At 44.2% G+C, this 21,422-nt stretch overlaps 1 protein-coding gene and 1 long non-coding RNA gene across 7 annotated transcripts in view; one reads left to right on the top strand and one right to left on the bottom strand.

The window, feature by feature from the left end:
• Positions 1 to 21,422, bottom strand: part of LOC117091496 — a 48,537-nt gene that overhangs the window by 1,734 nt on the left and 25,381 nt on the right. The window contains exon 3 of one of the 2 annotated variants that reach the window (XR_004440438.1): positions 1,121 to 1,230. The exons of the other annotated variant lie outside the window; for it this stretch is intronic. This is a non-coding gene — a long non-coding RNA (uncharacterized LOC117091496). The remainder of the gene's footprint in view (positions 1 to 1,120; positions 1,231 to 21,422) is intronic. 2 annotated transcript variants of the gene reach the window in all.
• The window catches only part of CARD8 (caspase recruitment domain family member 8), a 52,489-nt gene that overhangs the window by 8,363 nt on the left and 22,704 nt on the right, over positions 1 to 21,422 (top strand). Inside the window, exons 3-10 of one of the 5 annotated variants that reach the window (XM_033223854.1) lie at positions 1,681 to 1,822; positions 2,432 to 2,572; positions 4,809 to 4,849; positions 5,498 to 5,648; positions 6,278 to 6,495; positions 6,570 to 6,844; positions 11,273 to 11,398; positions 20,278 to 20,419. The exons of the other annotated variants lie outside the window; for them this stretch is intronic. Coding sequence (XP_033079745.1) covers positions 1,681 to 1,822; positions 2,432 to 2,572; positions 4,809 to 4,849; positions 5,498 to 5,648; positions 6,278 to 6,495; positions 6,570 to 6,844; positions 11,273 to 11,398; positions 20,278 to 20,419 — 1,236 coding nt within the window. The remainder of the gene's footprint in view (positions 1 to 1,680; positions 1,823 to 2,431; positions 2,573 to 4,808; positions 4,850 to 5,497; positions 5,649 to 6,277; positions 6,496 to 6,569; positions 6,845 to 11,272; positions 11,399 to 20,277; positions 20,420 to 21,422) is intronic. 5 annotated transcript variants of the gene reach the window in all.

The following is a 21,422-nucleotide window of genomic DNA, read 5'->3' as shown; positions in this document are numbered from 1 at the left end:
GCAGAACCATGCAGCCTGACTTACTAAGCCCTCCCACTGTGCGTTTCAGTGGCTCCTCATCAGCACGCGGCTTATCTCTCATTTGTAGAAAACGAATGCACTGTTTTACGTTGTCTTGGAACACAAAACAAATTAATCTGACCAAATATTTCCGTGTATGCAATTCAGACACTGCTGTAGAATGAATGTTTGTGTTCCTCCAATATTCATGTTGAAATCCTAACTTCCAATGTGATGTTATTAGGAGATGGGGCCTTTGAGAGGTGTCAGGTGATAAAGGTAGAGCCCTCATGAGTGGAATTAGTTCCCTCATGAAGGAGACACTAGAGAGCTCCTTTCTCTTTCCCCATGCCTGGACAGAACAAGAAGTCTGCCCTCTATGAATCAGGAGCAGACACCGAGTCTACCAGCACTTTGATCCTGGACGTTCCAGCATCCAGAGCTGTGACAAATACATTTATATTGTTCACAAACTTCTCAGTCCATACTTTTTAAAAAGAGCAGCCTTGGCCGGGCATGGTGGCTCTTGCCTGTAATCCCAGCACTTTGGGAGGCAGAGACGGGCCGATCTCCTGAGGTCAGGAGTTCGAGACCAACCTGGCCAACGTGGTGAAACCCTGTCTCTACTAAAAATACAAAAATTAACCGGGCCGGGTGGCAGGCACTTGTAATCCCAGCTACTTGGGAGGCTGAGGCACGAGAATCGCTTGAACCTGGGAGGTGGAAGTTGCAGTGAGCCGAGATCACACCATCGCACTCCAGCCTGGGCGACAACAGTGAAACTCTGTCTCAAAAAAAAAAAAAGGTCTGAAATGATTGAGACAGATGCTCTGGCATGCATAAAAGACCACGGACTAGGATGAATTGTTTGCTTTGGGAACCCAGTGCTTCCTAGCTCTCGTGCTAAGTAATTTCAGCCTTCTATGATTAATCACCACAAGGATTTGTGATGAGAGTACTGTATCCTTATTTTACAAGTTAGAAAGCTGATACTCAGAGAGGTTAAGCAACATTTTGACAGGTCTGTCACTGCTGAGTGATGTCTGTGAAAGGCACTGAATGCAGATTTCGCTGGTGTCCATCATCCTTGACATGCTCACCCTAAATAAATAGATCCTACCTTCAAATAAGCTCAGTCCATCCAGGGTTGTGCAAACAACTTCATCAGGTTAACATTCCCTCCTGTTTAGGACCAATGAAGGATAGAAGAGTAGGGCCCTTCTTATGCTCCTGTACTTTACAAAAACACAGTATCCTTTCAGAGGCCAGTAGTGAGCATCATCAAGTGTGACAGACTGTGATGAACATCAGGGATTGAGAATCAAAGGAGGCATGCCTCCTGAGATAAGATCATTGTCTACTGTGTGGAAACAGAGATGCAGTTAATTTAGTAAAAATGTGGAGGAATGGCATTTTATTATAGGATGGGCATCAAAGAAGGTGTCTGTAAGGATGGGCATCTCTAAGGCATCTCTAAGGATGGCATCTCTAAGGATGGCATCTCTAAGGATGGCATCTCTATGGATGGCATGTCTAAGGATGGACATCTCTAAGGATGGCATCTCTATGGATGGGCATATCTAAGGATTGGGCTACTTTCACTACATCACAGTGAGGAAATTGTCCCACCATCGAGCTCCTCTGACATGCTCACATGCCAACTCCATTGGTGTTTTCCCTGGAACCGTGGATCCAGTATCAGTGTAGATGCATCAGAAGTCATAAGACAGCAGACAGTATTGGTTGACGATAGCATACAGAAACGGCGAGACACGACAACTGGAATTTTTTCTCAGGCTGAAGCCTGTGTGACAGATGATACGTAAGGGACATCTATTGGTTGGGGAAAAATTAAAGATTTGGAATTTTGCTGCACTGGTGCATGTACATTCATAAGAAGCAAAGACGTGTAGGTTATTTGCATAAAAATTAGTATGTTACTTTTCTTCTTTGTTATCATAAGTTTTTATTTCAGAAGAGTTTCTGTCTCATAAGATGTAGGAAAAAGAGGTCGCGGCCCAGTGACTCAGACCTATAATCCTAGCGCACGAGAGGCGAGGGCAGGTGGATCACCTGAGGTCAAAAGTCAAACTGGGAATCTCGTCCTTTCCCTAAAATTCTTAGCAAGGTTATATAGGTCAACATACTTGTTGACCTATTATGAAACCAAAGTTTGTGGCAAATGCTAGATGTTGAGAATTGACTGACATCTGCTTCCTAGGATGGAAAAAGCAGCATGTAGTGGGAAACAGGCATCCAGTTAAATTTTACGTGATGAGAGGTGAGATGGAGTCGTGCGGGCCTGAGGAAAGACTTCCCTAAGATAAAATATGGGGTCTATGGCTATTAACATAAAATCTTCGTGCACAGGCCATGCTATCATCAGGCACCTACCTTATATTCATAGAAAAATTCTATTCTTGTTTTCCAGGGTATACAGGGAGTTACCCCATGTTTCTCAGATGTGTGGTAGCATCTTATATTTTTTCGAAGAAGGTGATGAGACAGAGGCGGAGGCATTATGGTTCACTGCTTCTCCTGAGGATCAACCATCTGGGGAGGACATTCCCAGGTAAGAAAAGCTATTCTGGGCCGGGCGCGGTGGCTCACGCCTGTAATCCCAGCACTTTGGGAGGCCGAGGCGGGTGGATCACGAGGTCAGGAGACCGAGACCATCCTGGCTAACACGGTGAAACCCCGTCTCTATTAAAAATACAAAAAATTAGCCGGGCGTGGTGGCGGGCGCCTGTAGTCCCAGCTACTCCGGAGGCTGAGGCAGGAGAATGGCGTGAACCCGGGAGGCGGAGCTTGCAGTGAGCCGAGATCGCGCCACTGCACTCCAGCCTGGGCGACAGAGCGAGACTCCGCCTCAAAAAAAAAAAAAGAAAGAAAGAAAAGCTATTCCGTTGGAAAACGGTTGGACGCTGTGTCTTAATATCATAGAGGAACATGTGAATGAGAGGAATTTGGGTGTTTTTCATGGAACTCAGGGGAGAGTGAATGAGCTTATGCAATACTAGCAATGAATCCAGAAATTTTTGAAGCAAGCCTTGGGCAATGACATTTTCTTCCACGGAGGTGTCTAGAGAACCTACACACAAAACGGCAATGAGCAAGGCAATCAAAGACCAGTGGGTTATTGGTTGAGCTGTTACCCAATGCCTAAAACCAACCTCCTTCTCTAGGAAACTGGCTGATGATGAGGCTGAAGGCCACAGTGGAGTCCTGAGATTTAACATCGGGGAGGGGAGAATGGATCTCTTTGTAGCGTATGCTAATTTCCAAGGGTTGAATATCCCCATCGTGGCAGGTTTCAAACTACCAACGTGAAGCCCCTGGTGAGGGAGTTGGGAGGACACGTGCAGAAGCCTCTCATCCTACTTTCACCACACAGATACGATAGACATGAATAACCTCAAGAGCATAGACTGCTGGACAGTGTAGGAAAATGACTGAAAATTGGTATGTTTTAGCATGTATTACTTTTGGTTTTAATATGATTTATTTAAATGTTAGCTTGTATCGTTTAATTTAGACTAATGGTTGTGTGGAACAACTTGGTTGCAAAGTCCCTGAAAATGGAACCGTCGGCTCTCACGATCTGGGATGCGCTGTCTGCATTTCTGCGCTGGCTTCCTCCCACCTTCTAAACCCCTCCTCAGCAGCAGACTCCATCATGCACATGCACCAGGAGAGAGACTATAAAATGGCATGTTTACTCTTGCTGCTTTGCCTGAGGCTACCCGAATCCACAGCAAAATGTGTAGCCGCAAACAGCAACCAGTCTTAGGATGTCAGGCCAAGGGTCTCTCCATGCTTGACTTGCCTACACAACCCTTCTGAGAAAAGCACTGTAAAGCCTTTCTCTTCATCCCGCTTCTCCAGGTACCTGTTGTTTTTAAACCTAATCCACGTGTCAATTTTTCTGCTGGTCTCTTTCACGTTGAAATAAACAGACACCTCGAGGAACAGATCAAAGGCAGAGAATTTGATGGAGTTGGTTGCCTTCCTCCAGAAGGGATTGCCTGTGTTAGGGCAGATTTCTCTCCAGGGGCCTGACGAACCACTGGCTCACGCTGTAGATCATGGAGCCCATGTTGGCTAATATTGGAACCACCTGTGAGTCTTTGAAAGCCCCCCCCCCCCCCCCCCCGATGCTTTGGTGCCACCTCCAGATTTCTGATTCAATGGTGTGGGCTGTGACCTGGGTACTGGGTGGTTTTTAAAGCTTGCCAGGTGTGGTCAAGTTTGGAATTAACTTGGAATATAAATGCATGCATTTTGTGCATTGGTGAATTACTGCTTCAGTCTTTGATTCCAGCATCATATGATACCAATTGGAGCAATCAATTTAAGCCAGAGAAGCTGGCTGTGTCCACGTTGAACATGAGCACAGGACAAAGAGAAGAGGGAGAGATGCTGAGATATATTTGGCTCTAGGGAGCACCTTAGCTCTATTATTTATAAATCTGGATAAAGATATCTTCATTCAAAATGTCTTCTATTTTTTGATAGTCTAGATCTGTCCCAAGAGAACTTTCTGTGATGACAGGAGTGTTCCGTTCTCTGCTACACAGTGTTGTCGCCATGAGTGACATGTAGGTGTTCGAGAAGTTGAAATGTGGATGGTGCAACTGAGAAACCAAAGTTTACCTAAGTTTAATTCATACAAATTTAAACCACATATCTGGGTAGCGGCTACTCTACTGGACAGTGCAGCTCCAGTTTTTAATAACATCGTCTTCATCTTCATCAACTAATTCTTGATATTTTTCATCTTTTTGTGACATGGGGATCCCCACCTCCAGTGTATCAGAACAGCAGGAATCTTCAGAGGGACAAGAATCAGGTAATGGACTAATAGGGAGAGGATTGAAGGGCATGTGGATTGATGGAAAATAAAATGTTATTTTATGTGGAGAAGACAATTTAGAGTCTTCTCTGCAGTGAAGATCAGGAGTGGTTTCCTTACCTCGGCCACAGTGCACGGTGCAGTTTAAATGGGGACATGTAAGCCTCTCACCGCCGGGGCACGGAAATGCTCAGGGGAACCAGGGGGTGGTCCTGGTGGCTGGGGACAGCAGCAGGGACAAGGAAGAAGGCAAGCTCTTTTGCCTCTTCAGCTTTGGAGCTCGATCCTTTTCTGACCTGGACTTGCCTCACCAGCAGAAGGTGTCATCTGTTCTTTGGGGCCAGTAGAAATGTAGGTGCATTGGTTCCAGTCCTCAGCAAACGGTGCCTCCTACCAAAGCTGTCCAGCCTGGCTTCCCAGAAAGCCCTGTGGAATTTGGGGTATACTTTTAGTCATGACAGAGAATATTCTTGTGCCTTTCCTTGTCTGGATTCAAAGAAGCAGAACCGCATATTCTGGTCACTCTCTGTTCTTATTTGATATCTGTATTCCCAACAGCATCTGTGTAATTCAGCCTCCAGGAATCCTTCAGGCCATGCCTCTTCCAACTCTTTACCGCTTACATGTCTAGTATTTTCTTTTCAGGAGATATTTGCTCAGAAGAGAATCAAATAGTTTCCTCTTATGCTGCTAAACTCGGTTTTGAGGTTGAACAAGATTATACAAATCATCAGTTTCTGGGGCCTGAAGGAAATGTGGATGTTGAGTTGATTGATAAGAGCACAAACACATACAGGTAAGAACGGAAGATGCTGATGATTTGAAAACCGCTCTGATATAAAGGAAGTGTGTAGGCCGGGTGTGGTGACTCAGCACTTTGGGAGGCCAAGGAGGGCGGATCATGAGGTTAGGAGTTCGATACCAGCATGGCCAACATGATGAAACCCTGTCTCTACTAAAACTACAAAAATTAACCAGGCGTGGTGGCACCTGCCTGTAGTCCCAGCTAATCAGGAGGGTGAGAAAGGAGAATCGCTTGAACCCAGGAGTCAGAGGTTGCAGTGAGATGAGACCTCACCACTGCACTGCAGCCTAGGTGACAGAGCGAGAATTCATCTCAAAAATAATTAAATAATATAAAAATAAAAATGGAAGCATATCGGCTCCATCCCTTATGATAGCTAACATTTCATCAATAATATGTTTATTCCATGTGCTGTGAAATTGATATTTTAATGTCAACATATATAGAATGCAGAGAAATTGGGGCCCAGAGAGGTTAATGAACTCCCCAGCATTTTCTAATGTAGTGAAAGTCACAGATGGGTCCTGAACCTCACCTCACTTCAAATCCCACCTCCCTCTGCACATCGCTGCTTAAATCCTGGGGTTCTCCCGTCATGACATCACTCTGGCTCCTTTCAGCCTTCGGTTCCCCACTGCTGGCTGGTATCTGTGGTCAGCCACCGGCCTCGGCTTCGTGGTAAGGGATGCGGTCACGGTGACGATTGCGTTTGGTTCCTGGAGTCAGCACCTGGGCCTGGACCTGCAGCACCATGAACAGTGGCTGGCGGCCGGCCCCTTGTTTGCCGTCACTGCAGAGCCAGAGGAGGCTGTGGCCGAAATCCACCTCCCCACTTCATCTCCTCCAAGGTAATGCGGGGTGAGCAGAGGCTGTGGGGGCTGCCGGGGCGCGTGCTGTCTCACTGCTGTTGCGGTTCTCCTGCGGCAGGTGAGGTGGACGTCTCCTGGTTCCTCGTGGCCCATTTTAAGGATGAAGGGATGGTCCTGGAGCAGCCAAGCCGGGTAGAGCCTTTCTATGCTGTTCTGGAAAACCCCAGCTTCTCTCTGATGGGCATCCTGCTGCGGATCGCCAGGGGGACTCGCCTCTCCATCCCCATCACCTCCAACACGTTGCTCTATTTTCACCCCCACCCTGAAGACGTTAAGTTCCACTTGTACCTTGTCCCCAGCGATGCCTTGCTGACGAAGGTAAGCTGAGCGATTTAGGAGACCAGAGAAGATGACAATGATATTTCCAGGTTATTCCCTCGGCCCCTGCAGTGGAACAGAAAGGTCAAGACACAGTTTTCATAGAGAGAACATGGATCACCTCCCCGAGGGTCACCTATAGGTGCTGAATATTGAGCCACATGCAAGAATCCCCGTCGAAATTCAGGACTACTGGGAAGGAAACTTCCTTTTCTGGCTCTCAAGGAGGAGATGGTTAGAAGAAGTAATAGCAGAGATTCTCTCATCACATTTTATTTTATGTCTGAGACAGGGTCTTGCTCTGTCACCCAAGCTGGAATGCAGCGGTATGATCTTGCTACAACCTCCGCCTCCTGGGTTTAAGCGATTCTTCTGCCTCAGCCTTCCGAGTAGCTGGGATTACAGGCAAACGCCGTAATGCCTGGCTAACTTTTTGTATTTTTAGTAGAGACGGATTTCACTATGTTGGCCAGGCTGGTCTTGAACTCCAGACCTTTGGTGACCCTCCTGCCTCAGCCTCCCAAGTGCTGAATTTACAGGCATGAGTCACCGCGCCCGGCCTCTCTCACCAAATTTTAGATGGATAATATCTGAATGACAGTCTCACACTCGCTCACACCTCTGGGATAACTCCTTCCTTTCAGTGGCATCTCCCTCTAGTGCATTTACAAAAGGCTGATGGTCCCACACCCTCTCTTAGGTTAGTGATGAAGCAGATGTTCTGCTTTCTGCAGCTCCACAGCTGCTGTGTTTCTGAATAAAATGCTGCTTTTGTGCCTCCAGCCTTGGTGGGAAGATTATGCCAGGAAGATTTCATTCAACTTTACTGTCCTGGTGCCTACCATCTTCGCATCCCAATCACAAGAGGCGAGAGCATGCCTGGCTGTATTTAAGGTGGTTACTGTGGGTAATTTAAATACAGGAGACAATTGGCTGGGGGCGATGGCTCTCGCCTGTAATCCCAGCACTTCGGGAGGCTGAGGGGGGCAGATCGCCTGAGGTCAGGAACTGGAGACCAACCTGGCCAACGTGGTGAAACCCCGTGTCTACTAAAAATACAAAAATTAGTCGGGCGTGGTGGCGTCTGTGGTTGGCAGGGTTTTTTTAAGCAGTTTGAAAATACAACTCCATTGTCTTCTGGCTCATAAGGTTCCTGCTGAGATGTCGACTGTTAATTGAATGGAGTTTCCTTTCTAGATGACTAGATGCTTTTCTCTTTCTGATTTTCGGATATTTCCCTTCACTTGGTGTTAGACAGTCTGATGACTCCATATCGTGGTGAAGTTCATGTTGCAGGGTATGTTAGTGGTGATGATTTGGACCGCCTGTATTCAGATCTTTCAATATCTTGCTAGGCTAGGAACATGTTCGCCAATTATTTTCTTAGATTCTAAATTTTTCCCTTCTTCTTCTCCCTTGAAATACTGATGATTCATAAGTTTCGTTGCTTTATGTAGCCCCATACTTCTTTTTTATTTATTATTTTATTTTAGTCTGACTGGGTTAATTAAAAAGACTTCAGGTTCTCTCCTCTGCTTGGTCTAGTCTATGATTAAGCTTTCCACCGTATTTTGTAATTTTTTCAATGAATCTTCATTTCTAGATGTTAATTTTTTAAAGATATCTGTCTCCTTGGTAAATCTCTAGTGCACATCCTGAATGAATTTTCAGATTTCGTTGTATTGGCTTTCGTATTTATCTTGCATCTCTTCTTGAGCTTCTTTAAGTTCAATCTTTTGAATTATTTATCTGGCACTTTACAAATTTCATTTTTATTATGATTCATTGGTAGAGAATTACTATGTTCCTCTGGGGGTGTCATAACACCCTGATCTTTTCTTTTTTTTTTTTGAGACGGAGTCTCGCTGTGTCGCCCAGTCTGGAGTGCAGTGGCAAGATCTCAGCTCACTGCAAGCTCCGCCTCCCAGGTTTACACCATTCTCCTGCCTCAGCCTCCCAAGTAACTGGGACTACAGGCGCCTGCCACCTTGCCTGGCTAGTTTTTTTGTATTTTTTTTAGTAGAGACAGGGTTTCACTGTGTTAGCCAGGATGGTCTCGATCTCCTGACCTCGTGATCCACCCGTCTCAGCCTCCCAAAGTGCTGGGATTACAGGCTTGAGCCACCGCACCCAGCCCACCCTGATCTTTCATACTTCCATTACTGTAATGCTGTGTCCCCACCCAAATCTCATTTTGAATTGTAGCTCCCATGATTCCCAAGTGTTGTGGGAGGTGATTGAATCATGAGGGCAGGTTTTTCCTGTGCTCTTCTCATGATAGCAAATAAGTCTCATGAGATCTGATGGTTTTATAAAGGGGAGTTTCCTGCAAAGGATCTCTCTTGCCTGCTGCCATGTAAGATGTGACTTTGCTCCTCCTCTGTCTTCCACCATGATTGTGAGACCTCCCCAGCCACGTGGAACTGTAAGTCAATTCAACTTCTTGCATGTGTGAATTACCCAGTCTTAGGCAGTCCATTATAGCAGCATGAGAACGGACTAATCCATGTATTCAACAAATATTTATTGTGTGCCTTATATATTCCAGGTACTATTTTAGGGGATGGGGATGCATCAGTGAAGAAATAGTGAAAAACATGACAACCTAAGATTTTACATGGAATGTTCATGCTATGGGAAAAATATATGTGTGTATAGTAAAATCTCTAAAAACTAAAGAATGCCCTTCTATTCTTTGAAAATAAGTACAGCAGTATGTCTCTCAACCTCTGCAGAAATCGGTCCATAAAGATAACCTGTCAATATTATACTGAAGTCTTTGGTTCTTATACTTCCAATCTGTTGTTGTATAATTTACATTGAATGTATCTGTTCATTTAAAATAATCATCCATCAGAGATGGCAGGATACATCATGTCTTTCCTCCATCAGTTTCTTTTTATCCTTCTGGAGTTGGTTCTCTTATAGGCATATGTGGGATGCCTCCTGGATAGGTCTCCACATCCCATCTTTGCTTCATCCCCATCATGATTTCATCTCTTTGCTCAACACAAATTGAATTTTTTTTCTTTTATTTGATCTTCCAGGCCCAGTTTAGGTTTCAGCTTTGCCCATCCTTTCTTTGTCAATATCATTGATATTTTTAAATTAATGTAATATGCATATAATGTATTGCTCCATAATTTTCAGAGTGGACACGCCCATGTATCCAGCACCCAGAGCAAGATACAGAACATCTCCAACTTCTCTGAGGCCCCCTTGAACCCTCTCCCAGTCATTACCCCAAGGGTGTCTAACAGCCGGACTCGTAACGCCACCTACTGTCAATTGCTTTTAGTTTAAATTCTTGCTCGTTAATTCCATAAAGTCTCTATTGAGTTGCCCCTGAGACTTCTGAAAGGTTTTCTTATTGATTGAATTCCATTCTATGTCCTTGGTGCCTGCTCAGATAGTTCTGAGGTCTTGCCTTCTGCTCCAGCTGCTGGGCCTCTCAGAGGGGACCTCACTCTTCTGTATCTGCTCCCCGGTGCTCAGGTGGCCGAGCATCTCACAGCAGCCCTGTGATGGACAGAAGTGACATCTCTACCCTCACCCCTTAGAGACGTGTTCACAGACACAGCCGAGCTACCAGTCCTCACCTGAGGCACCAATAGGAAGTCCCTTTGTCCCTGGGTTTTATAAATCCCCTAGTCAAACTCTCCACAGTGTAAAAATAAAATCAAACTATACAGGAATTTATGATAAGTTTACTATTCACAAGAAACCCTTTGGCTCTGAGATGTCCATCAGCAAAATGTTAATAACATATCTGTTTTGCATAGAGGCATGTTTACATCTATCTAGTTTATCACTCTACCATCTATCTGTATATTTATCTCTGTGTGTCCCTCTGGGTGTTGGCTCCATGGGTGTGTCCACTGTGAAAATTATGGAGCAATAAATTATTTGCATATTTTATTAAAATAGATTATAAAATTTTAATAGATTATAAAATTTATAGATTATAAAAATATAATCTGTCTATCTATCATCTCAATCTATTTTTTTGAAACGGAGTCTCACTCTGTCGCCCAGGCTGGAGTGCAGTGGCATGACCTCAGCTCACTGCAACTTCTGCCTTCTGGGTTGAAGCGATTCTCCTGCCTCAGCCTCCCAAGTAGCTGGGATTACAGACGTCAGTCACCATGCCCAGCTAATTTTTGTATTTTTAGTAGAGATGGGATTTCACCATGTTGGCCAGGCTGGTCTTAAACTCCTGACTTTAGGTGACCCACCTGCCTCGGCCTCCCAAAGTGCTGGGATGACAGGCGTGAGCCACCGTGCCTGGCCCCATCATCTCAATCTTTACATCAACTGAATCATATCCTACATGCTACTTAATACAATATATGGAAAACTTTTATGCCACTATTTGTGCTTATTTCTTTTTCTGTGTGCTTTCTGGTGTTTCTCCCCCTTATTCCTCAGATGATAGATGACGAGGAAGATCGCTTCTGCGGTGTGCGTCTACAGACTTCACCCCCAGTGGAACCCCTGACCTTTGGTGCTTGTTATAGTGTGTCTAATTCTGCTCATCTGGAAATAATACCCACGGTTGGTAGAATTCAAATCTAACAACAGATTTCAGAATATTTTGTACTTTTGAAACAAATAGAAGAATTTTAGCAAGATGCATTTTTTTTCATTAATCGCAAATACAAAGTTTTAAAAAATTGAAAATACAGGAAAACAGTCTTAATCAAATTAAATATTTCCAAAACCTTAACACAGGCAGAGGTAACATTTTAGCATTTGGGGCACTTATCTTGTGATTAAAACTGTATGTTCAGTTTTCTAAATTGAAGTTTCCACTTCTCTGTTATGGTTCCCTGCAGGCCTGACATCTTGCCTAGCTAAGTCACTTAAGGAGTATTTATTAAGGTGTTTGAATGAAGAAATACGATATCTTGGCCGGGCTCAGTGGCTCAGGCCTGTAATCCCAACACTTTGGGAGGCCGTGGCAGGTAGATCACAAGGTCAAGAGTTTGAGACCAGCCTGACCAACACGGTGAAACCGTATCTCTACTAAAAACACACAAAAAAATTAGCCGGGTGTGGTGGCGTGCGCCTATAATCCCAGCTACTCAGGAGGCTGAGGCAGGAAAATCACTTGAACCCGGGAGCTGGAGGTTGCAGTGAGCTGAGATCGCACTACTGCACTCTACCCTGGGCAATAGAGTGAGACTGCATCTCAAAAAATAAAATAAATAAAATTAAAAAAATATGATATGTATTATATTTTATGTATTTTTACTGGAGGTTACTGTATATTTCTGCACAATCGAAATTATTCCTCCCTGTTATTTTAATAGGACATAATATGCCATGTAGCTAAAACGCTAGAGCTTTTTAAATCACTTCATTATTATTCAGCATTTAGTTGAATTGCTTGTAATTTCTCATAACAAGTGCCCTGGCAATAAATATTTCAACTCGTACAGTTTTACGTTTTTCATGTGAAGCTAGAGTGTCCTAAGAGAAGTGACTGATTCAAAGAGAACTCACCAAGTTAAAGCTAGCACATTTCCAAAGAGATTTTCAAAGATTTCCCACAATATAAGTTCTCAAGAATAAAGGACGAGATTTTCCAACAAAATATCCATCTCTAGAATAAAGTATCAAAATTAATTGTTTTCCAATTTGAATGGGAAAAAAATGCATCTCAGTCCATTTTATTTTTTGTTATTGTTGTTTCTTTACTTTTTTGAGACAGAGTCTTACTCTGTCTCCCAGGCTGGGTGCTCACAGCAACCTCCTCCTCCCTGGTTCAAGGGATGTTTGTGCCTCAACCTCCCAAGTTGCTGAGATTACAGGGGTGCGCCACCATGCCTGACTAATTTTTTGTATTTTTAGTAGAGATGGGATTTCACCATGTTGCCCATGGCTGGTCTCGAACTCCTGACCTCAGGTGGAGCCCACCTGCCTCTGTAGACTCCACCTCTGGGGGCAGGGCATAGCTGAACAAAAGGCAGCAGAAACTTCTGCAGACTTAAACAACCCTGTCTGACAACTCTGAAGAGAACAGTGGTTCTCCCAGCGCAGTGTTTCAGCTCTGCCTACTCAAGTGGGTCTCTGACCCCCATGTAGCCCAACTTGGAGACACCTCCCAGTAGGGGCTGACTGACACCTCATACAGCCGGGTGCCCCTCTGAGATGAAGCTTCCGGAGGAAGGATCAGGCAGCAATAGTTGCCGTTCTGCAGCCTCCACTGGTGATACCCAGGTAAACAGGGTCTGGAGTGGACCTCCAGCAAACTCCAACAGACCTGCAGCTGAGGGACCTGATTGTTAGAAGGAAAACTAACAAACAGAAAGGAATAGCATCAACATCAACAAAAAGGACATCTACATCAAAACCTCATCTGTAGGTCACCATCATCAAAGACCAAAGGTAGATAAAACCACAAAGATGGGGAGAAACCAGAGCAGAAAAGCTGAAAATTCTAAAAACCAGAGCACCCCAGCCGGGCATGGTGGCTCACGCCTGTAATCCCAGCACTTTGGGAGGCCGAGGCGGGCGGATCACGAGGTCAGGAGATCAAGACCATCCTGGCTAACATGGTGAAACCCCGTCTCTACTAAAAATACAAAAAATTAGCCAGGCATGGTGGCGGCGCCTGTAGTCCCAGCTACTTGGGAGGCTGAGACAGAAGAATGGCGTGAACCCGGGAGGCGGAGCTTGCAGTGAGGCGAGATCGCGCCACTGCACTCCAGCCTGGGCAACAGAGCGAGACTTCATCTCAAAAAAAAAAAAAACACCAGAGCGCCCCTTCTCCTCCAAAGGATTGCAGCTCCTCGCTAGCAATGGAACAAAGCAGGACAGAGAATGACTTTGACGAGTTGACAGAAGTAGGCTTCAGAAAGTCGGTAATAACAAACTTCTCCAAGCTAAAGAAGCATGTTCTAACCCATCGCAAGGAAGCTAAAAACCTTGAAAAAAGATTAGACGAATGACTAACTAGAATAAACAGTGTAGAGAAGACTTTTTTTTTTTTTTTTTGAGGCAGAGTCTCGCTCTGTCGCCCAGGCTGGAGTGCAGTGGCTGGATCTCAGCTCACTGCAAGCTCCGCCTCCCGGGTTCACGCCATTCTCCTGCCTCAGCCTCCCAAGTAGCTGGGACTACAGGCGCCCGCCACCTCACCCGGCTAGTTTTTTGTATTTTTAGTAGAGACGGGGTTTCACTGTGTTCGCCAGGATGGTCTCGATCTCCTGACCTTGTGATCCGCCCGTCTCGGCCTCCCAAAGTGCTGGGATTACAGGCTTGAGCCACCGCGCCCGGCCGAGAAGACTTTAAATGACCTGATGGAGCAGAAAACTATGGCACGAGAACTATGTGATGCATGCACAAGCTTCAGAAGCCAATTCAATCAAGTGGAAGAAAGGGTACCAGTGATTGAAGATCAAATGAATGAAATGAAGTGAGCAGTTTAAAGTAAAAAGAGTAAAAAGAAAAGAACAAAGCCTCTAAGAAATATGGGACTATATGAAAAGACCAAATCTACGTCTGATTGGTGTACCTGAAAGTGACGGGGAGAATGGAACCAAGTTGGGGAACACTCTGCAGGATATTATCCAGGAGAACTTCCCCAACCTAGCAAGGCAGACCAACATTCAAATTCAGGAAATACAGAGAACGCCACAAAGATACTCCTCGAGAAGAGCAACCCCAAGACACATAATTGTCAGATTCACCAAGGTTGAAATGAAGGAAAAAATGTTTAGGGCAGACAGAGAGAAAGGTCGAGTTACCCACAAAGGGAAGCCCATCAGACTAACAGTGGATCTCTCTTGGCAGAAACCCTACAAGCCAGAAGAGAGTGGGGGCCAATATTCAACATTCTTAAAGAAAATAATTTTCAATCCAGAATTTCATATTCAACCAAACTAAGCTTCATAAGTGAAGGAGAAATAAAATCCTTTACAGACAAGCAAATGCTGAGAGATTTTGTCACCACCAGGCCTGCCTTACAAGAGCTCCTGAAAGAGGCACTAAACATGGAAAGGGACAACCGGTACAAGCCACTGCAAAAACATGCCAAATTGTAAAGACCACTGATGCGAGGAAAAAAGTGCATCAACTAACGGGCAAAATAACGAGCTAACACCATAATGACGGGATCAATTTCACACATAACAATATTAACCTTAAATGTGAATGGGCTAAATGCCCCAATTAAAAGACACAGACTGGCAAATTGGATAAAGAGTCAAGACTTACCAGTGTGCCATATTCAGGAGACCCATCTCATGTGCAGAGACACACATAGGCTCAAAATAAAGGGATTGAGGAAAATCTGCCAAGCAAGTGGAAAGCAAAAAAAAAAAAAAAAAAAGCAGGGGTTGCAATCCTAGTCTCTGATTAAACAGACTTTAAACCAACAAAGATCAAAAGAGACAAAGAAGACCATTACATAATGGTAAAGGGATCAATTCAACAAGAATAGCTAACTATCCTAAATATATATGCACCCAATACAGGAGCACCCAGATTCATAAAGCAAGTCCTGAGAGACCTAAAAAGAGACTTAGACTCCCACACAATAATAATGGGAGACTTTAACACCCCACTGTCAATATTAGACAGATCAACGAGACAGAAGGTTAACAAGGATATCCAGGAATTGAACTCAGCTCTGCACCAAGCAGACCTAATAGACATCTACAGAACTTTCCACCCCAAATCAACAGAATATACATTCTTCTCAGCACCACGTCGCACTTATTCCAAAATGGACCACATAGTTGCAAGTAAAGCACTCCTCAGCAAATATAAAAGAACAGAAATCACAACAAACTGTCTCTCAGACCACAGTGCCATCAAATTAGAACTCAGGATTAAGAAACTCACTCAAAAACCGCACAACTACGTGGAAACTGAACAACCTGCTCCAGAGTGACTACTGGGTAAATAACGAAATGAAGGCAGAAATAAAGATGTTCTTTGAAACCAGTGAGAACAAAGACACAGAATCTCTGGGACACATTTAAAGCAGTGTGTAGAGGGACATTTATGGCACTAAACGCCCAAAAGAGAAAGCAGGAAATATCTAAAATCGACACCCTAACATCACAATTAAAAGAACTAGAGAAGCAAGAGCAAACACATTCAAAAGCTAGCAGAAGGCAAGAAATAACTAAGATCAGAGCAGAACTGAAGGAGATAGAGACACAAAAAACCCTTCAAAAAATCAATGAATCCAGGAGCTGGATTTTGGAAAGATCAACAAAATTGATAGACGGCTAGTAAGACTAATAAAGAAGAAAAGAGAGAATAATCAAGTAGATGCAATAAGAAATGAGAAAGGGGATATCACCACCGATCCCACAGAAATACAAACTACCATCAGAGAATACTATAAACACTTCTACACAAATAAACTAGAAGATCTAGAAGAAATGGAAAAATTCCTGGACACATACACCCTCCCAAGACTAAACCAGGAAGAAGTTGAATCACTGAATAGAGCAATAGCAGGCTCTGAAATTGAGGCAATAATTAATAGCCTACCAACCAAAAAAAGTCCAGGACCAGACGGATTCACAGCCCAATTCTACCAGAAGTACAAGGAGCCGATACCATTCCTTCTGAAACTATTCCAATCAATAGAAAAAGAGGGAATCCTCCCAAACTCATTTTATGAGGCCAGCATCATCCTGATCCCAAAGCCTGGCAGAGACACACACACACAAAAGAGAATTTTAGACCAATATCCCTGATGAACAATTGATGCAAAAATCCTCAATAAAATACTGGCAAACCGAATCCAGCAGCACATCAAAAAGCTTATCCACCAAGATCAAGTTGGCTTCATCCTAGGATGCAAGGCTGTTCAACATACGCAAATCAATAAACATATTCCATCACATGAAGAAAACAAATGACAAAAACCAAATGATTACCTCAATAGATGCAGAACAGGCCTTCGACAAAATTCAACAACCTTCATGCTAAAAACTCTCAACAAGCTAGGTATTGATGGAACATATCTCAAAATAATAAGAGCTATTTATGACAAACCCACAGCCACTATCATACTGAATAGGCAAAAACTGGAAGCATTCCCTTTGAAAACTGGCACAAGACAGGGATGCCCTCTCTCACCACTCCTATTCAACATAGTGTTGGAAGTTCTGGCCAAGGCAATCAGGCATGAGAAAGAAATAAAGGATATTCAATTAGGAAAAGAGGAAGTCAAATTGTCCATTTGCAGAAGACATGATTGTAGATTTAGAAAACCCCATCGTCTCAGCCCTAAATCTCCTTAAGCTGATAAGCAACTTCAGCAAAGTCTCAGGATACAAACTCAATGTGCAAAAATCACAAGCATTCCTATACACCAATAACAGACAAACAGAGAGCCAAATAATGAATGAACTTCCATTCACAATTGCTTCAAAGAGAATAAAATACCTAGGAATCCAATTTACAAGGGATGTAAAGGACCTCTTCAAGGGGAACTACAAACCACTGCTCAACAAAATAAAAGAGGACACAAACAGATGGAAGAACATTCCATGCTCATGGATAGGAAGAATCAATATCGTGAAAATGGCCATACTGACCAAGGTAATTTATAGATTCAATGACATCCCCATCAAGCTACCCATGACTTTCTTCACAGAATTGGAAAAAAAAATACTTTAAAGTTCATATGGAACCAAAAAAGAGCCCGCATTGTCAAGACAATCCTAAGCCAAAAGAACAAAGCTGGAGGCATCACGCTACCTGACTTCAAACTATATTATAAGGCTATAGTAACCAAAACAGCATGGTACTGGTATCAAAACAGAGATGTAGACCAATGGAACAGAACAGAGCCCTCAGAAATAATACCACACATCTACAACCATCTGATATTTGACAAACCTGACAAAAACAAGAAATGGGGAAAGGGTTCCCTATTTAATAAATGGTGTTGGGAAAACTGGCTAGCCATAAGTAGAAAGCTGAAACTGGATCCCTTCCTTACACCTTATACAAAAATTAATTCAAGATGGATTAGAGACTTAAATGTTAGACCTAAAATCATAAAAACCCTGGAAGAAAACCTAGGCAATACCATTCAGGACATAGGCATGGGCAAGGACTTCATGTCTAAAACATCAAAAGCAATGACAAGAAAAGCCAAAATTGACAAATGGGATCTAATTAAACTAAAGAGCTTCTGCACAGCAAAATAAACTGTCATCAGAGTGAACAGGCAACCTACAGAATGGGGGAAAATTTTTGCAATCTACTCATCTGACAAAGGGCTAATATCCAGAACCTACAAAGAACTCAAAAAAATTTACAAGAAAGAAACAAACAACCCCATCAAAAAGTGGGCAAGGGATATGAACAGATACTTCTCAAAAGAAGACATTTATGCAGCCAGCAGACACATGAAAAAAATGCTCATCATCACTGGCCATCAGAGAAATGCAAATCAAAACCACAATGAGATACCATCTCACACCAGTTAGAATGGTGATCATTAAAAAGTCAGGAAACAACAGGTGCTGGAGAGGATATAGAGAAATAGGAACACTTTTACACTGTTGGTGGGACTGTAAACTAGTTCAACCATTGTGGAAGACAGTGTGGCGATTCCTCAGGGATCTAGAACTAGAAATACCATTTGACCCAGCAATCCCATTACTGGGGATATACCCAAAGGATTATAAATCATGCTGCTATAAAGACACATGCACACGTATGTCTATTGTGGCACTATTCACAATAGCAAAGACTTGGAACCAACCCAAATGTCCATCAGTGACAGACTGGATTAAGAAAATGTGGCACATATACACCATGGAATACTATGCAGCCATAAAAAAGGATGAGTTCGTGTCCTTTGTAGGGACATGGATGCAGCTGGAAACCATCATTCTCAGCAAACTATTGCAAGAACAGAAAACCAAACACCACATGTTCTCACTCCTAGGTGGCAATTGAACAATGAGAACACTTGGACACAGGAAGGGGAACATCACACACCAGGGCCTGTTGTCGGGTAGGAGGAGGGGAGAGGGGTAGCATTAGGAGATATACCTAATGTAAATGACGAGTTAATGGGTGCAGCACACCAACGTGGCACATGTATACATATGTAACAAACCTGCACCTTGTGCACATGTACCCTAGAACATCAAGTATAATAAAAAATTTTTTTTAATTTTTTTTAATTACTATTTTCTGAGAGTTGTAGGGTTTGTTTCCTAAAGAAACTAGAAATTTGCATGAGCTAAGCTTTTCCTAATTCTGTCCTGCCTATGAGGTTAGCTCCCTATTCCCCAGGGCAGCTTTGCTTAGGAATCCTGGGGAAGTTGGGTGCGGAACGAAGAGAAGGAGGGACGTGAAAGCACAGTGCCACATCTGACCCTTGGCTTCCCAGTGAGGCCAATACAGACCTGAGGAGCTGCCTTTGCCAGTTTTCTCACGTTTCTATATCATCTGAGATTCTGAGTTAGTAGCATTATTAATGAGGAGCCTCAGCACCTAAGACTTTTTTGTTTGTTTGTTTGTTTGTTTGTTTTTGAGATGGAATATCGCTCTTGTCACCCAGGCTGGAGTGCATTGGCGTGATCTTGACTCACTGCAACCTCCACCTCCCGGGTTCAAGCGATTCTCCTGCCTCAGCCTCCCGAGTAGCTGGGATTACAGGCACCTACCACCATGCCCAGCTAATTCGTTTTATCTTTAATAGAGACGGGGTTTCACCATGTTGAAGGCTCACCACCTGAGGTGGGGGTTCACCACCTGAGGCCAGACTGGTCTCAAACTCCTGACCTCAGGTGATCTGCCCACTGCGGCCTCCCAAAGTGCTGAAATCACAGGCATGAGCCACTGCGCCTGGCCAACACCTAAGATTTTTATACTCAGTTCAGATCATTTTTCTCTGACTCATGGGGTGTTGAGAGCTAGTTTACTCTTGCTTTCATAGAATAAAATTATTTCCTAACATTGTAAATTTAAAAAGATGTTTACTGGCTGGGTGCGGTGGCTCATGCCTATAATCCTAACACTTTGGGAGGCCAAGGGGGGGGGGGGTGAATCACGAGGTCTTCAGTTCGAGACCAGCCTGGTCACTATGGTGAAACCCCGTCACTACTAAAAATACAAAAATCAGCTGGGGCGTGGTGGTGTGCACTTGTAATCTCAGCTACTTGGGAGGCTGAGGCAGGAGAATCGCTCGAACCTGGGAGTCGGAGGTTGCAGTGAGCTGAGATTGCACTACTGCACTCCAGCCTGGGCAACAGAGCAAGACCCCCTCTCAAAACAAAAACAAGAACAGGATGTTCAGGATGTTTACCTCTCTTCCTCTGTTTCCCCCTCAACCAGCCATGACATTGTGCAGAAAACAGGGGTTAAGTTCCATTGGCCAGTTCACTGTAGAGAGCTGGGCCTTTCCACCCTCCACTGCTTCAAGTCAACTGCTATGTTTCCTCTAGGAGTTGAAATTGTCCTACAGGAGCCCTGGAGAAATCCAGCCCTTCTCGAAATTCTATGCTGGGCAGATGAAGGAACCCATTCAGCTTGAAATTACTGACAAAAGACATGGGACTTTGGTCTGGAAGACTGTGGTGAAGCCAGGTAGGTGAGTGGGTGAGGATGGCATTTTTGATGAGAGAAAATGCACCTCCACCATTGGATGTCAAAGAAGAAAGCTTGTTTCTCATTCCGTCCCACATAAGAAGTCCATTGTCAGTATACTGCCAATGTGAGGACAACGAAAGTGATGGTAGTCCGTAGGAAGTGAAATGCTCAAGGGACCTGAGAATGGGGATGGCCATGGGAATGGAAACCCCTCGCAGCTGGGGGTAAAGAACAGGAGATTTTTTTTTTTTTGACAGAGTCTCACTGTGTTACCCAGGCTGGAGTGCAGTGATACGATCTCGGCTCACTGCAACCTCCTGGTTCAAGTGATTCTCCTGCCTCAGTCTCCCAAGTAGCTGGGACCACAGGCATGCGCCACCACACCTGGCTAATTTTTGTATTTTTAGTAGAGATGGGGGTTTGCCCTGTGGCCAGGCCAGTCTCAAACTCCTGGCCTCAGGTGATCCACCCGCCTCGACCAGCCTGGCCAACGTGGTGAAACCTTGTCTTCACTAAAATACAAAAATTAACCAGGCGTGGTGGAGGGTGCCTCTAGTCCCAGCTACTCAGGAGGCTGAGGCATGAGATGATGGAACCCGGGAGGCGGAGGTTGCAGTGAGCCGAGATGGTGCCACTGCACTCCAGCCTGAGAAACAAGAGGGAAATTCCATCTAAAAAACAAGATTTTTCCAGGTGTCATGAGCCTGCTAACTCCTTAACAGGGAAATTCTGGATGACATGGGGAGCCTGTGGGTGGCTGGGCCTCTGGGTGAACGTGCTGTTCCATGAAGCTGATGCTCTTCCTGGAAGTCCAATGACTAGAAACCCAGTTTCTGCGCCTCATAGTCAATGGGAGACTCAGAGTCATCAGATTCATTCTGTGTTGGTGACACGGAGACTGAGCTGCTACCAACAGAGGGGTCACAAAATTCATCAGAACTTTAAGCCACATCAGGGATTTTAGATAAAAGGATAAGACCATGTTGAAGGCCTCCTGGGA

The sequence above is a fragment of the Trachypithecus francoisi genome, unplaced genomic scaffold (genome assembly GCF_009764315.1).
Source record: "Trachypithecus francoisi isolate TF-2019V2 unplaced genomic scaffold, Tfra_2.0 Lachesis_group12, whole genome shotgun sequence".
In the NCBI taxonomy this organism is placed as follows: domain Eukaryota; kingdom Metazoa; phylum Chordata; class Mammalia; order Primates; family Cercopithecidae; genus Trachypithecus; species Trachypithecus francoisi.
Note: the sequence above shows the minus strand (reverse complement) of the source record. Positions and strands in the feature narration are given on the sequence as shown.